Source organism: Protomyctophum bolini (genome assembly GCF_963924005.1).
Source record: "Protomyctophum bolini genome assembly, chromosome: 14".
In the NCBI taxonomy this organism is placed as follows: Eukaryota; Metazoa; Chordata; class Actinopteri; order Myctophiformes; family Myctophidae; genus Protomyctophum; species Protomyctophum bolini.
Window position 1 is genome coordinate 2624636 of NC_137875.1, and position 13874 is coordinate 2638509.

Genomic DNA, 13874 nt, shown 5'->3' on the forward strand with positions numbered 1-13874 from the left:
CTATGTACTTTTAATGTTTGTTTCGAGCACTTTTAACGAACATATATATAGTGGCAGCCAAGTCTATGGAATTTTTATATTTTTTTATTTAGAGCACCTTAAACAAACATTACCTGCAGGCACTTCACACCACTGTGAATTATTATTATTATTTTACTCCATGCAGTGCAATTATATAAAAACGTAGTTATCCGATTTAGAATTAGTTTATTACTACAAAACATTAAGTGCTTAAATCCTACGTTTGTACAACGTCACCTTTTGGACAATATGACGATTTACAAAATACAACCTCACGCGTCACCATGCACAGCATCTGCTATTTTACAAAATATTGTCAAATGTTGAAATGAATTATGAAATGGAATGTTCTGTATAAATGAGTAGCCTACCTTAAAAAAGGTCTTAAAAGTTCTTAAATTGTCACTTTACTGTCATCCTCTGTCCCGGCCTGCACTATAGCAGTGGTTTTCAAAGGTCCATTCTTCAGCATTTGAGCCACGGACCACCATTTCATGACATTTAGCCTCTCAGACCAAAGACTATTTATGTTGTTGGGTAAGATTTTGTGCACAATTCAATCCTGTATTGATGTTGGTACCATTAGGAGACATAATAACAGGCTTGATGAAAATAACAATTCTTCTACATTGTGTAGACTTCTTGTAAATTAAGTAATGCAGATGTTTGACAATAATTTAACTCTTGAAAGTGTAAGATTTGGTTTCATTTCACACTCAAGCGTTAAAGATCTATAAGGGTCCATTTGGTTAAATACCAACTCTCCATCATTTAGCTGGGGACCACATGGACCCCCCTCAAGGACCCCACTGCATGCCTGGTGGTCCCCGGACCACTGGTTGAGAACCACTGCACTATATATACGCTGGTTCTCAAAGTGTGGTCCGGGGACCAAGGGGTCCTTGAGGGGGTTCAGGGGGTCCCGACTCCCCAGCAAAAGGTAGCATGAATCAGCTTACTTTCCATTCCATGGTGAGTACCTTGGCTTGGACCATTCCCGCCGAGTGACGAGTCCATTTGGTTAGGCTATACAATTATAGTATAGCCATAATATAATATAGTAGGTACACTCTCAGATTTATATAGTTACAAATTAATTCATTACTGCGGGATTTTATATCACGCATGCTCCGCTATTTTGCGCCGAATTCATCACTTATAGTTCATGATCATGCGATTAAATTTAAAAAAATCATGTCGTGGCTTAGCTGCAAATTAAATATCAATACAAATTAATATCAACAGAAATAATAATGCATAATAATATATATTATAGGCTATATATATATCCAATTAAAAGTATTTAAATAGATATTTCTCATAAAGACAGACCACGCGCTCTGCATGCCTATATTACGCATTACGCACGCCGCTTGATTGCGTCCTGCATTCAGTTCAATCGTCTAAATCTCATCGTTATCATAATTATAGTCTATATACTAATGTTTTAATTGTCAAGGGCTGGGCTGGGCTGGGTTGGGTTGGGCTGGGTTGATTTGATTTGATGATGGTTCCTATAATATCGTCTTATCTCTCTCACTCTCTGTCTCGTTTGATTTGAAATGAATATCAATATGTATAGGCCTATATTGTCAATCACGGTGGAACTATTTTCATATAAATATAAAATAGCATATACATGAACTATAGGAGATATATCACCTTATCATTTTAGTATACTGACAGATAGATGTCGACATGCGAACCACGCACGCACGCACGTCGCACGCACTCACATCACAGTCACACGCACGCACGCAGGCGTGTATATAGCATGTTTTTGCCTTCATTTTTAACCCCTAGCATGGCTGTCATTGTGAGGCGGGGGGGGCCGGGGGGGGACACCTCGGGCTGACCCCCCCAGGCTATAACAAAGCACCAGCCCACTACTCACTGTCTAGCGGCCGGGCCTTTCTTCCATTCTTCTGGCTCCGTCCGGGTCTTCTTTTTCTGTTGTCCGGCTGCAGCCTTTTCAGGCTCCGCCACAACACATGAAGGCCAAACATGGGCCAGCCCAGCCCAGCCCAGCGCGCCGCGGCGGGCCGGCCTCACGGCCTGCCCTGCCCTGCCTATGGCTGCCCGCCTCTATATGGACTCAATATGGGAAGGATTAATTTCTCAGGCTCTCGGCCATCTGTGTGTTTGTGTGTGTGTGTGTGTGTGTGTGTGTGGGGCACCCGGGAACCATAAATCTATATTACTGTTCATTCATCTATCTATCTAATCTGTCCGTCCGTCCATCCATCTAGAGGAGAGAAAAGAGTGGAAGAGAGGAGAGGCGTGGAGAGAGACAGATATAAAATATAGATGGATGGATCATGGTCATGGATATATAGATGGAGAGAGAGAGAGATAGATGGAGAGATAGATAGATAGATAGATAGATAGAGCCTATAGCGTTTTTGTGAATGAATGCTGCGCGGCGCAATATATCAAATCAAAGCACCAATGGCGCAACTTGCGCGCAGTAGTATATATATTGGGCATGTATAAACTTTATATATAGGCCTACTAGAAAATATGAAATATAAGCCCTTTATATTATAAAGGGCTTATATTTCATATGTTCTAGCATAAACATGGACATTTAAATGTCCCCATGGTATAAGTATAGCCTATATAAAAGTGTGCATGCATGCGTATATATCCATATATGCAGACATGTAGTCAATTATGAGACAGACAGACAAGACAGGACAGGACAGACAGGCATGCAGGCAGGCAGGCAGGCAGACAGACAGACAGACAGACAAACAGACAGACAGATATATAGACATTAATGTGCGTAAATATATCTATATTATCCCGCATGTGTCTTTCTCGCTTGGCTCCACCAAACCAACCCAAAGCATGCAAACCAAACCAACAATAATCCATCAACATTTTCTCTCTCCATCTAAATTATATCCCATTAAAACGTCCCCTCTCTTATAATAAATAATAAACAGCTCCATCTATAGCTCCGATTGGCCGGCGCCGGGGGTCACGTGACCCGCGTGGCCGTCCGTCTATTTGACAGCCCGGGGGGGGGCGTGGGGGGTGTAGGGAGGGGGGGCTGGGTGGGTGCCAGAGGGGAGAGAGAGAGGGAGAGAGAGAGAGAGAGGAAAGAAAAATTAGTATTCTCCTTCCAGCCTCGCTATAAATCAATCATGGACTCCTACGTGGTGAGCTGCAAATATGTGGAGCCGCAGTTCCCGCCGTGCGAGGACGATTACAGTAATTTCACCGACCAGGGGGGTCCGTACTACGACCCCCAGGACAGTACGGACAATTATGGGCAGCAGACCCCCAATTATGTGCAGCCCGGCCCCCCTCCTCCTCCTCTTCCTCCTCATCCCGCGACCCCCGGCGCGTACACAACACCACCACAACAACAACAACAACGACAACGTCAACAAACCGGGTTTCCGCCGCCTCTGCAGGGCCAACAACCGGCGGAACAACCGCCGTCAGCAGCCGTACCTGTAGCCGTAACCGCTCCGGTTCCTCGGCGGCAGGACGGAGGAGAGTATCCAGCAGCAGCAGCCGGCCAAGGTGCGCCCTTCCCCGGCTACACTAGGGAGCCCGGCGCCTCGGCCCCGCCGCCGCCATCATCCCCGGCGGTGCTCAAACAGCAGCAGCAGCATCCCGGAGGTGGAGGTGCTGCTGCAGGTGAGCCCACCGGCTGGCTGATGAGCTGCAAGCCGGCCCAGGTGCAGAGGAAGGCGGCCAGCTATAACCATCACCACCACCACCACCTCCTCGGTCACCAGCACGGCAGAGACAAGCCGCCCGTGGTCGTGTACCCGTGGATGAAGAAAGTGCACATCGCGCACGGTAAGGATAATAATTATATAATATATAAGACCATGAAGCCACTGCAGTGCACGCACGCGCTGCATGCACTATACAGCCAATAAATCTGATTCTGAAACACATGCACGATTCAGAATCACTTTATGGGCACACATCGCATCGCATTTATTGTAAAAAAAAATTACAGCAGAAGTGGGTGAAAATTGATTTATTTTATTTTATTTTATTTTATTTTATTTTATTTTATTTTATTTTATTTTATTTTATTTTATTTTATTTTATTTTATTTTATTTTATTTTATTTTAAATGTTTTTGCGCAAAGACTCTCCTTCATTTTCGGTTTTCAGGAAGAGAGGGGAGACGAAAATGAGCATAATGTTTATAGGGCCGAAATATCTCTGCCATGACCATGCTGCACTTAGCCTAATTGGAATTACATGCACGGGAAAAGCCAATTAAGTCAGGACAGGACAGCGAGATTTCGTGTATACCATACATGGTGTATATTCCACACCACGGCCTACAAAACAACAGCACAGCAGATAGTAGCTGGCCTATGCAAATAATAATAACAAAGCGCGTGCAGTGCACCACGATGCAATTCTGATATTTGGCCCATTTGGGGGCCGTGGTGCAGGGCGAAGGTTCCTCCCAAATATATAAGGGCAAGTGTTCAGAAATAAACGAAGCATATTAAATTATATCCTCGTGTCTGTCAACTGGCGGTTATTTATAAAGAGGTCCACATTTCTAAATGTACCTCGTCTTTATTTTTGGTCCCAAGTTTCTTTTTTTTGGGTCATTTGCGTCGCTGCATCCCCCATCCCCCCTCCCTCTTGTTTGTCCATTTGTCCATTTGTGTACAACATGTTTTCTAGCTTGGCGAGTTATTTACGACCTTCGAGAGTGTGAATTATACACCCCCATTAACTTTTATGACTCTCTCTGTGTGTGTGTGTGTGTGTGTGTGTGTGTGTGTGTGTGTGTGTGTGTGTGTGTGTGTGTGTGTGTGTGTGTGTGTGTGTGTGTGTGTGTGTGAGAGAGAGAGAGAGGTGCAGAACAAAGAGATTCCAGATATCCTGGACGTTTTTTGAAGCTCACATAGTATATATTGGACTCTTTCACAGACAAACAGAATTAAGGATTAAATGCTAAATCATTCAATTAATATTTATCGGTGAAATATATAGATAACATTATTATCATTATTTTAGTATTGTAAATTGTATTCATCATTATGCAGGCGGATGTGTATATAGGCTATATCCATATGTATAAATTATATATTTATTATGCAAGTTATAATGCAAGTCAAAGGTATAACAGCCTATATACAAAATGACGTTATCATATGATATGATATGAATATGAATATGATAGTACTTTATTGTCAGTTCACACTGAAATGTGTCTTGCGACCCTGCAGCCTATATGCAGAACACATATACACACATTTGACATAACGCAAAGAACAAGACAATTTACTAATAAAACAAGCAAGGTTACGAATAAGTAATTATACTATAGCTGTTAAATGTGTTAAGTGAAATGTACAACATTTAAATAACCTGATATAGGTGCAAAAACAATAGGCCTATTATTATTATTATTATTATTAGCGCGGTAAGTTATTCAAATATCTCTATATTGTATAATCATTGCTGTTCAGTAACAGTGTTAAATAGCTCTTTGTGATAGTAATTATTGCTATAGAGTGTGTTCAGTAAACAGTGTTTAATAGCTCTTTGTGAGAGTAATTATTATTTGTTCACTAATAGTGTTAAATCGCACTATATTGCATTGCAACCTTTTTCATATCAAGGCCCAGCTTTTTTTTATTGTGCATTTTGAGCCACGGACCATAAGATTTAGCCTCTCAGACCCAAATAAGATTTTGTCCACAAATTCCATGCTGTATTAATGTTGGTATAACATTAATACATTACATTCTAATACATTATAACATTAGGAGACATAACAGGCAAACGTTGATCAAAACACATTCTCTAATTGTGTTGACTTCTTGTCAATTATGGAATGCAGGTGTTTAACAACATTTCTATACTCTTGAGAGCGTAAAAAAATGAATCATTTTATGAATCAAATGTTTCATTTTATACACATAAGTGACTCAAGAGTTATACCGACTCTCCATCATTTAGCTGGGGGGACTACCTGCTCTCGGACCACTGATTTAACCCCTTTTGGTGTTTTAAACATTATGTTATAATTTAGCTATTGAAAAATAGCAGATCTACAAGCTCGTAGCGCGCCACCGAGTGGCGCGCTACGAGCTTGTAGGTCTGATATTTTTGAAAAATCGTGAAAATATTTATTTCGGAAAACAGGTTAAAACCACTGCTTTAGAGTGTGTGTTCACTGTTCAGTATAACAGTGGTCTATTATAGAAAGAAAAAACCCTGGGGAGATTGATCTGACTGCAGGCCCTCAGTTTGAATTACATTATGCTCACCCCAGAGTTGTGGGTGACCAATCAGAGCCCACTATTCAAAGTGAGACATTTCTTTGTTGCTGTGATGTTGGAATCTATTTGTAACTTAATTGGAAATAAATCTTCCACACAGAAGTTCCAGAATCTATATGCAGTGATATTGGTCTGGGCCATGCCAGGCTATGGGTCTGGATACCGCACACACACGGTATAGCCCACACTGTTTCCCCATGCAGATTCGGCACAAACAAGGGACTAAATTATTTTCGCTCCTATATGCCACCAAAATGTGGAACGCCCTACCAACAGTCATTAAGACGTGTGAATCCCTTGACTCCTACAAAACCTATACCACCTACGGACGGCTGCAATTAGAAACTGGCCCCCGTAAAATCTGAATCCCATCGCAACATTATGTTTCTTTTCCCCTTTTTGCCTCCTTTATGATGAATTCCTGTTCTGTTCTTTGACTATATATGGAAGTGGCTATTTGTACGTCTCTAAATGTTTTGATGAATTGAACATGGTGGACCCTCTTGTAAACAAATGTGTAATGCTTAATTGGGTCGTCCACTCACAGTTAACAGTCTTTGTATTGAGTTTGTGCTTGAAATGTACTGCAATTCTGCAAACTGTTAATAAAGATTTCAATCAATCAATCAATCAAAACCCATTTTGGTGTTAGCATTATGATATGCTTTAGCTATTGAAAAATAGCAGATCTACAAGCTCATAGCGCGCCACCGAGTGGCGCGCTACGAGCTTGTAGGTCTGCTATTTTTGAAAAATCGAAGAGTGACATTTTTTTAGAATCTGATCTCGGGTCAGAATGAAAAACTGGCTGGATGTAGAAGACATTTTTTTTAGAATCTGATCTCAGGTCAGAATGGGTTAATCAGACCAGTACGTGTGTGTCCAGTGGAAACCTCGTATGAATCTGATCTCAGGTCAGAATGAAAAACTGTCAGGATGTAGAAGACATTTTTAGAATCTGATCTCAGGTCAGAATGGGGTTATAACATCATTCTTGTCCTTGTTGTTTTCCTGCAGTGAACCCCAACCACACCGGCCCCGAGCCCAAGCGCCTGCGCACGGCCTACACGCGGCAGCAGGTCCTGGAGCTGGAGAAGGAGTTCCACTTCTCGCGCTACCTGACCCGCCGCCGCCGCCTGGAGGTGGCGCACGTGCTGTGCCTGTCGGAGCGGCAGGTCAAGGTGTGGTTCCAGAACCGCCGCATGCGCTGGAAGAAGGACAACAAGCTGCCCAACACCAAGGGACGCAACAAGAACAAGAAGCCGCCCTGCACGGACAGCAACAACAACAACAACGATAACAATAACAACAACAACAAGAAATAATAATTAACAGTTTTTTTAAAGTGACAGGCACTTAATCCCCATCAGTATAGGCCTCTCTGTGTGTGTGTGTGTGTGTGTGTGTGTGTGTGTGTGTGTGTGTGTGTGTGTGTGTGTGTGTGTGTGTGTGTGTGTGTGTGTGTGTGTGTGTGTGTTGGCACCCAAATAATGCATTATGGCTTTAGAATAGTTCTGCTAATAGTTGTATCCCTGTCATAATGTGTTCTGACATCACTGCCCCCTGTGGGTCACTCACGGCATTATCTTTTTGTATTGGATTCCCGTCGGAATCTTAGATTCGCAGAACCGTCAGTCGCGCGATTTTAACTCGTATGGATATGAAGCATCGATCGGCTGATGGGTAAGAAAACATATTTTTCTCCAAACATACTATAGACGTTATTGAATGTATAACTGTGGTCGAACGAGCCAGAGTCACATACCCGACATTGTTTTATCGCGAGAGATTATTACTTCCGGTTCATGGTCCGCGAGTTAATGGTCTTCAAAATAAGAGCTTGCTCTGAAAAGACTTCTGGCAGGTAATGAGTTAAAGGATCTGACAGGGATACACAATGTGGCAGGCCAATGATAGACCCATATGCATATATAGCCTACAACTACCAGAATGCAACAGTAGGCTATACTGTTATAATCTACAACTACCAGAATGCAGTGGTGCTTATAGCCTACAACTACCAGAATGCAGTGGTGCTGTTATAGCCTACAACTACCAGAATGCAGTAGTGCTGTCATAAGCCTACAAGTACCAGAATGCACAGCGATACAGACAGCTCTCTCTCTCTCTGTTGAAGGGGGGGAGATATTTTTATATTTGTCATTTTTATGATGTCATTTTTTTTGTTTATCACGTCACATTATTATGATGTCACGTGGAGAAAACAGGGTTTTAATTTACAGGGTAATTAATTAGCCTATACATTAATCAACAGGGTTTTTGTGTTATATGCTTTAATAATAATAATTTTATAATTAAATGTAAATGTTATTTCCACAAACTGGCGCTATAAGCAGCGCGTGTAGCCTTTTATAACCTCAGTGTTTTGGAGAGAAAGGAGAAGGAAAAGGAAACGAACAGCCAAATGTAATAATTGTATTTAGCTCAGCGGTCGAATGTTCACCAGCCAATGAAACGAACTATGTGTTTTTAAAGTTTAGGAACAAGAGCCATATAGGGCTGTATTTTGCGTGTCTTAAGTACCAGGTCTTACTCTTATTCCCTAACTTGAGTAAACTAAAGACCTGATAGATAGATAGATACTTTATTTGTCCTTTCGGAAATTTGTTTTGTGCACAGCAGTCATCAGGATATCAGGACATAAAACATGCAAACAAACAGATCACACAGTACATAGACAATAAAGAAACAGTGCCAACAGAAGGCCACCAGTCATAGTTCCAAGAGGCATCACATCACACCTTATGCGCGGAACTGAGATGGGGCCTGCTTGTTCATAAGTCCTATACTTATGGGAACAAACGATCTTGAGGCCCTAGCCTGCAGGGAAGATACCATACCATATACCATATATCAATGCTCTTTGGCCACTCAGAATAGCCAAATGGCATTGATGATCACGCCTCCAGGTCTTTAGTTTACTCAAGTTATAGGGAATAAGACCTGATACTTAAGACACGCAAAATACAGCCCATAATGTCATGCAAATACCTCTTATTTCCAAAATGTAAACTTTTATAAAACAAATATTTACAATGATTTAAACATTGCAGGATTCGGACGGACAGATGAGGTATCTGCACTCAGATAGATAGATGGATAGATAGATAGATAGATAGATAGATAGATAGATAGATAGATAGATATCTCAGGGTTACAGGGTCGGAAACAAAGAAAAACCTTTTGAAAAATGTTTCTATAAATTTGTATTTGTATTGGAGCACGAGTGTCTGAAACGTTCCGAACAATGTCTTTTTTTTATTATTTAGCTGCCAGGTTTATATGCTATTGTTGTATATTGCCGCCATTATAGTACTTATTTCGTATTATTTAGAAACTTGCCTATTTCATATTGTTTGTAGTAATTATTATTATCTCTTTTTTTATACCTGTTCCTTTTTTTATAATAAGCCGCACGTATAAAGAATGACGTTTTCATATGTGGAAAATTTTGCGATAAAATATTTAGATAGCCAATAAAATTATAAACAATAGTATGAACGTTGTATTACTTGCCTCCATTGTCTCACTCGTGCATGCACTCACGCACGCACACACACACACAAGCCACGCACACATGCACACACACACACACACACACACACACACACACAACAAAAGGTGGAACAATCCAAACAAAATGTACGTACAATTGAAAGTCAGACTCTCAGATACATCAATTTCTAGATCACAATGGTTATAGTCTTTAGGGTGGTTATGTTCCATTTGATATCCCCCTATATCACAGCAGCTCACAGATCTTGCTGCTGTGTTTGTATACTTCGCCGCAGCAGATATGGGAGTTATTTTGTCATGTTTTCAGACTCTCCTTGCTGTGATTGTATTCTCACAGCACATTGAGAGCTATATAGTGAGCCAGCCGTAGGGCGGTGTCAGTGGCTGCCGGACCAAACATCACATCTGCTCCTTCTGTTCAGTTCAGAGGTGTGTAAATCAATGCTAAACGGAGACAAATGCTTGTGAGGCAGTAAAAGTCTCCACTGGGTGACGTCTAAGACATGTGTGTCACTGTGGTGGACCTTTATTTCTCCACTATGCAACTTTATGAAAACTTTAGTTACAACCTAGAACTTCGTGTCTTTTTAGAGTATTGTTAATATTATACAAAACATACATTAGCAACTTATAGGCCTACTTATTAACCCACTTTATTTGCCATTTTTTACTATTTTGAAAAACATTAAAAAAATACAGATAATATAGGTTACCATCCTGATGACTACAAACCAGTGACTACAACATTGTGTAAGTTACCATCCTGAAATTCCTGATGACTACAAACCAGTGACTACAACATGACGTAAGTTACCATCCTGATGACTACAAACCAGTGACTACAACATGACATAAGTTACCATCCTGATGACTACAAACCAGTGACTACAACATGATGTAGGTTACCATCCTGATGACTACAAACCAGTGACTACAACATGATGTAAGTTACCATCCTGATGACTACAAACCAGTGACTACAACATGACGTAAGTTACCATCCTGATGACTACAAACCAGTGACTACAACATGATGTAAGTTACCATCCTGATGACTACAAACCAGTGACTACAACATGATGTAGGTTACCATCCTGATGACTACAAACCAGTGACTACAACATGACGTAAGTTACCATCCTGATGACTACAAACCAGTGACTACAACATGTTACAAAACATGCAATAACAACTTCAGCTGGCTATTTGAAAATAGCCGATCTACAATTTACAATTTACAATTTAGGCATTTAGCAGACGCTCTTAATCCAGAGCGACTTACATTAAGCAAGAACAAAAGCATGGGAATACATCACATAAAAACATTCATCATGAAACATGCGTAAGCTAAGAAAGTAACAGTGGAATATCTATATAATGAAATTTATACGTATAAACTTTACATATATACTACTATGCTATACATATGTACTATGGCGTGCTATGACTATATACAATGCAATTCTAGTGCTGTCTACATAACATGCTATAAGTCTGTTTCAAATGCTATCTACACGAGCTCTCAACGTGCTTGTAGATCTGCTATTTTCAAAATATTTCTATTGAAAACTTATTGAAATTGGACATTCTGCATGAGTATAGGTCTACAGTTAATTACTTATGTTATACTTTTTGATTCCAGTATATACCTTTAGTAAATTTTACATATACGCCACATGAGGACTTTTTCTTGTAACATAAAAGGCTTATTTACATTGTCGTATATTTATACATTTAAGTAAAAAAAAACACGAGTATAGCCTATTTTTTTCACCACTGTAAGTATATCCAACACTCAATCCTTCAAATATAGACTATACCTTTCTGTCTTGATTAGTGTACAATTGTAAATAATTAGATAATGTGCTGGTTAAACATCTCCGTACCTTGATTATATAATATATATGATTAGTCTACATTAGATAACTAACAGGCTGTTAATGTATTTATTTAATTATGTTTTTTTTACTCGGGTACAACTGAGTATGCCAATTAACTGCAGGGATTTTCCTCAGTATTAGTAGGCATTTTATTACATATGTATGCCTAATATAGGCTACTGAGGGAAATCCTCACAGTTAATTGGTCAATTTGTAACTTTGATATATAGTGTACAAATGTGACCAAATGGGTCCATTTGGTTGAGGAATGTACTCCACTGCAACGTGTGTGTGTGTGTGTGTGTGTGTGTGTGTGTGTGTGTGTGTGTGTGTGTAGGGGGAAAAGGGGGGGGGGGGTCTAATTAAGGACATCCGGTCGAGACGCGGAATGGTCTGAAAACGTCGGAAAAGACGCAGCAGCGGGTTTGACAGTGACGGATTTGAACCCGCAACCTATCAATCACACGCACGCGCACGCATGCACACACACACACACTCTCTCACACACACACACACACACACACACACACACACACACACACGAGCTGCTGCTCAATCAATGAATCCGCAACACTGCCAAGTGCCACCACACGATTTGTCCAAATGTTACCATGTTCTAGAATCTAGATAGATAGACCACGAGGTGTGTTAATTTTGATATCGTTGATTTAACAAATTATTTATTTCGGTTGTTTTTTCATTGATTTAAAAAAACTAAACATGCTGGTGTGGTGTGTGTGTGTGTGGAAACAAACACAACAGGACAGGTTATCGCAACGGAACACCACTGACCTCGTGTGGTAGCGAGCGGTACAGCAGCATTAACGGTGGCTGGGGCAGTTGTGGAAAAAGTACTCACATGTTTTTTTGTTTTACTGTAAGTAAAAGTATCAATACTGCAATGAACTACTCTGTTATAAGTGAAAGTCTGCTATTCAAAATGTACTTAATCATTTTCAACATTTTACTATGTTATTAATATAGCCTACCTTAGAGTTGTTTTTAATTATAATTATAAATCCCCATTCTGTGTTGCCTAGAACTGGAGGTCTGAAAAAAAAACCTATCAATGACAACACACACACAGTGTGGTGTGTGTGTGTGTGTGTGTGTGTGTGTGTGTGTGTGTGTGTGTGTGTGTGTGTGTGTGTGTGTGTGTGTGTGTGTGTGTGTGTGTGTGTGTGTGTGTGTGTGTGTGTGTGTGCCCCCAGGCCTCAGACAAGCTCAAGGTACATGGGTAATGTCTCATCACCTCTAATTGCCCCCATGCAGACAGACAGACAGACAGACAGACAGACATGATTCAATTCAATTCACTTACATTTTATTAATAGCACCAAATCACAACAAGTTGTCTCAGTCAAGACTCTTTAGAGCAGTGACCTGCAGGCAGAGATGATCACACCCTGAGCAAGTAATGTTGAGACAGTGTTAACGTAAAACTCCCCTTAACGCACTTAACTGGAAGAAACGTCAAGCGAGAACCTGACTGGCGACTATATGCCCTCGTGCAGACCGGATAAGACAAAAAGGGTAATCGCGGGGTCCTGTTTCCGACGACCTTTGCTGCGTGGTGTCAACCCCCACCATCTCCTGTAAAAGCCCCCAAAAAATAAAGAATACGATTTCATGAGATCTGTGTCTGTCTGTCTGCCTGTCTCTCTCTCTCTCTCTCTCTCTCTCTCTCTCTCTCTCTGTAGGGTCAAGGCAGATGACCTCTGAACCCCAGAGCCTGGTTCAGCATGAGGTTTCTTCCAGTTCAAGGTTCACCAGTTGTTATTTTTTTCCACTTGCCAGAGGAGTCACAGAAAATGCTCGCTCAGACAGCCACGGAGAGAGGGGGGGGGGGGGTCATGCCCACTACCATACGATCAATGTTCATTTTGTCGACTGAAATGACGACGAACAATGTTCGTCGACTCCCTTTTCTTTCACCGACTACATACAAAACGAACATAAAAGCGAAGCTATGATGACTAAAACGATATGACTATAAATACACTGACAATTCCGTCCACAGATATATACAAACTAGATCCAGTAGAACTAAAATACAAGACATGCAAATCCCTTGACTCCTTCAAAACCGCTCTAAAAGGGCACCTACGGACGGCTGCAATTCGAAACTGGCCCCCAAAATCTGAATCCCACCGCG

At 40.9% G+C, this 13874-nt stretch overlaps 1 protein-coding gene across 1 annotated transcript; it reads left to right on the forward strand.

The window, feature by feature from the left end:
• Nucleotides 1-3107: 3107 nt before the first annotated feature.
• LOC308328256 (homeobox protein Hox-D4b-like) lies at nucleotides 3108-7627 on the forward strand (the record flags this gene model as incomplete). Its single annotated transcript, XM_080782024.1, has 2 exons — nucleotides 3108-3837; nucleotides 7320-7627. Exons 1-2 carry the CDS (start codon nucleotides 3171-3173, stop codon nucleotides 7625-7627), a joined length of 975 nt encoding a protein of 324 aa, XP_080638150.1. The 5' UTR covers nucleotides 3108-3170.
• Between the last annotated feature and the right edge of the window lie 6247 nt (nucleotides 7628-13874).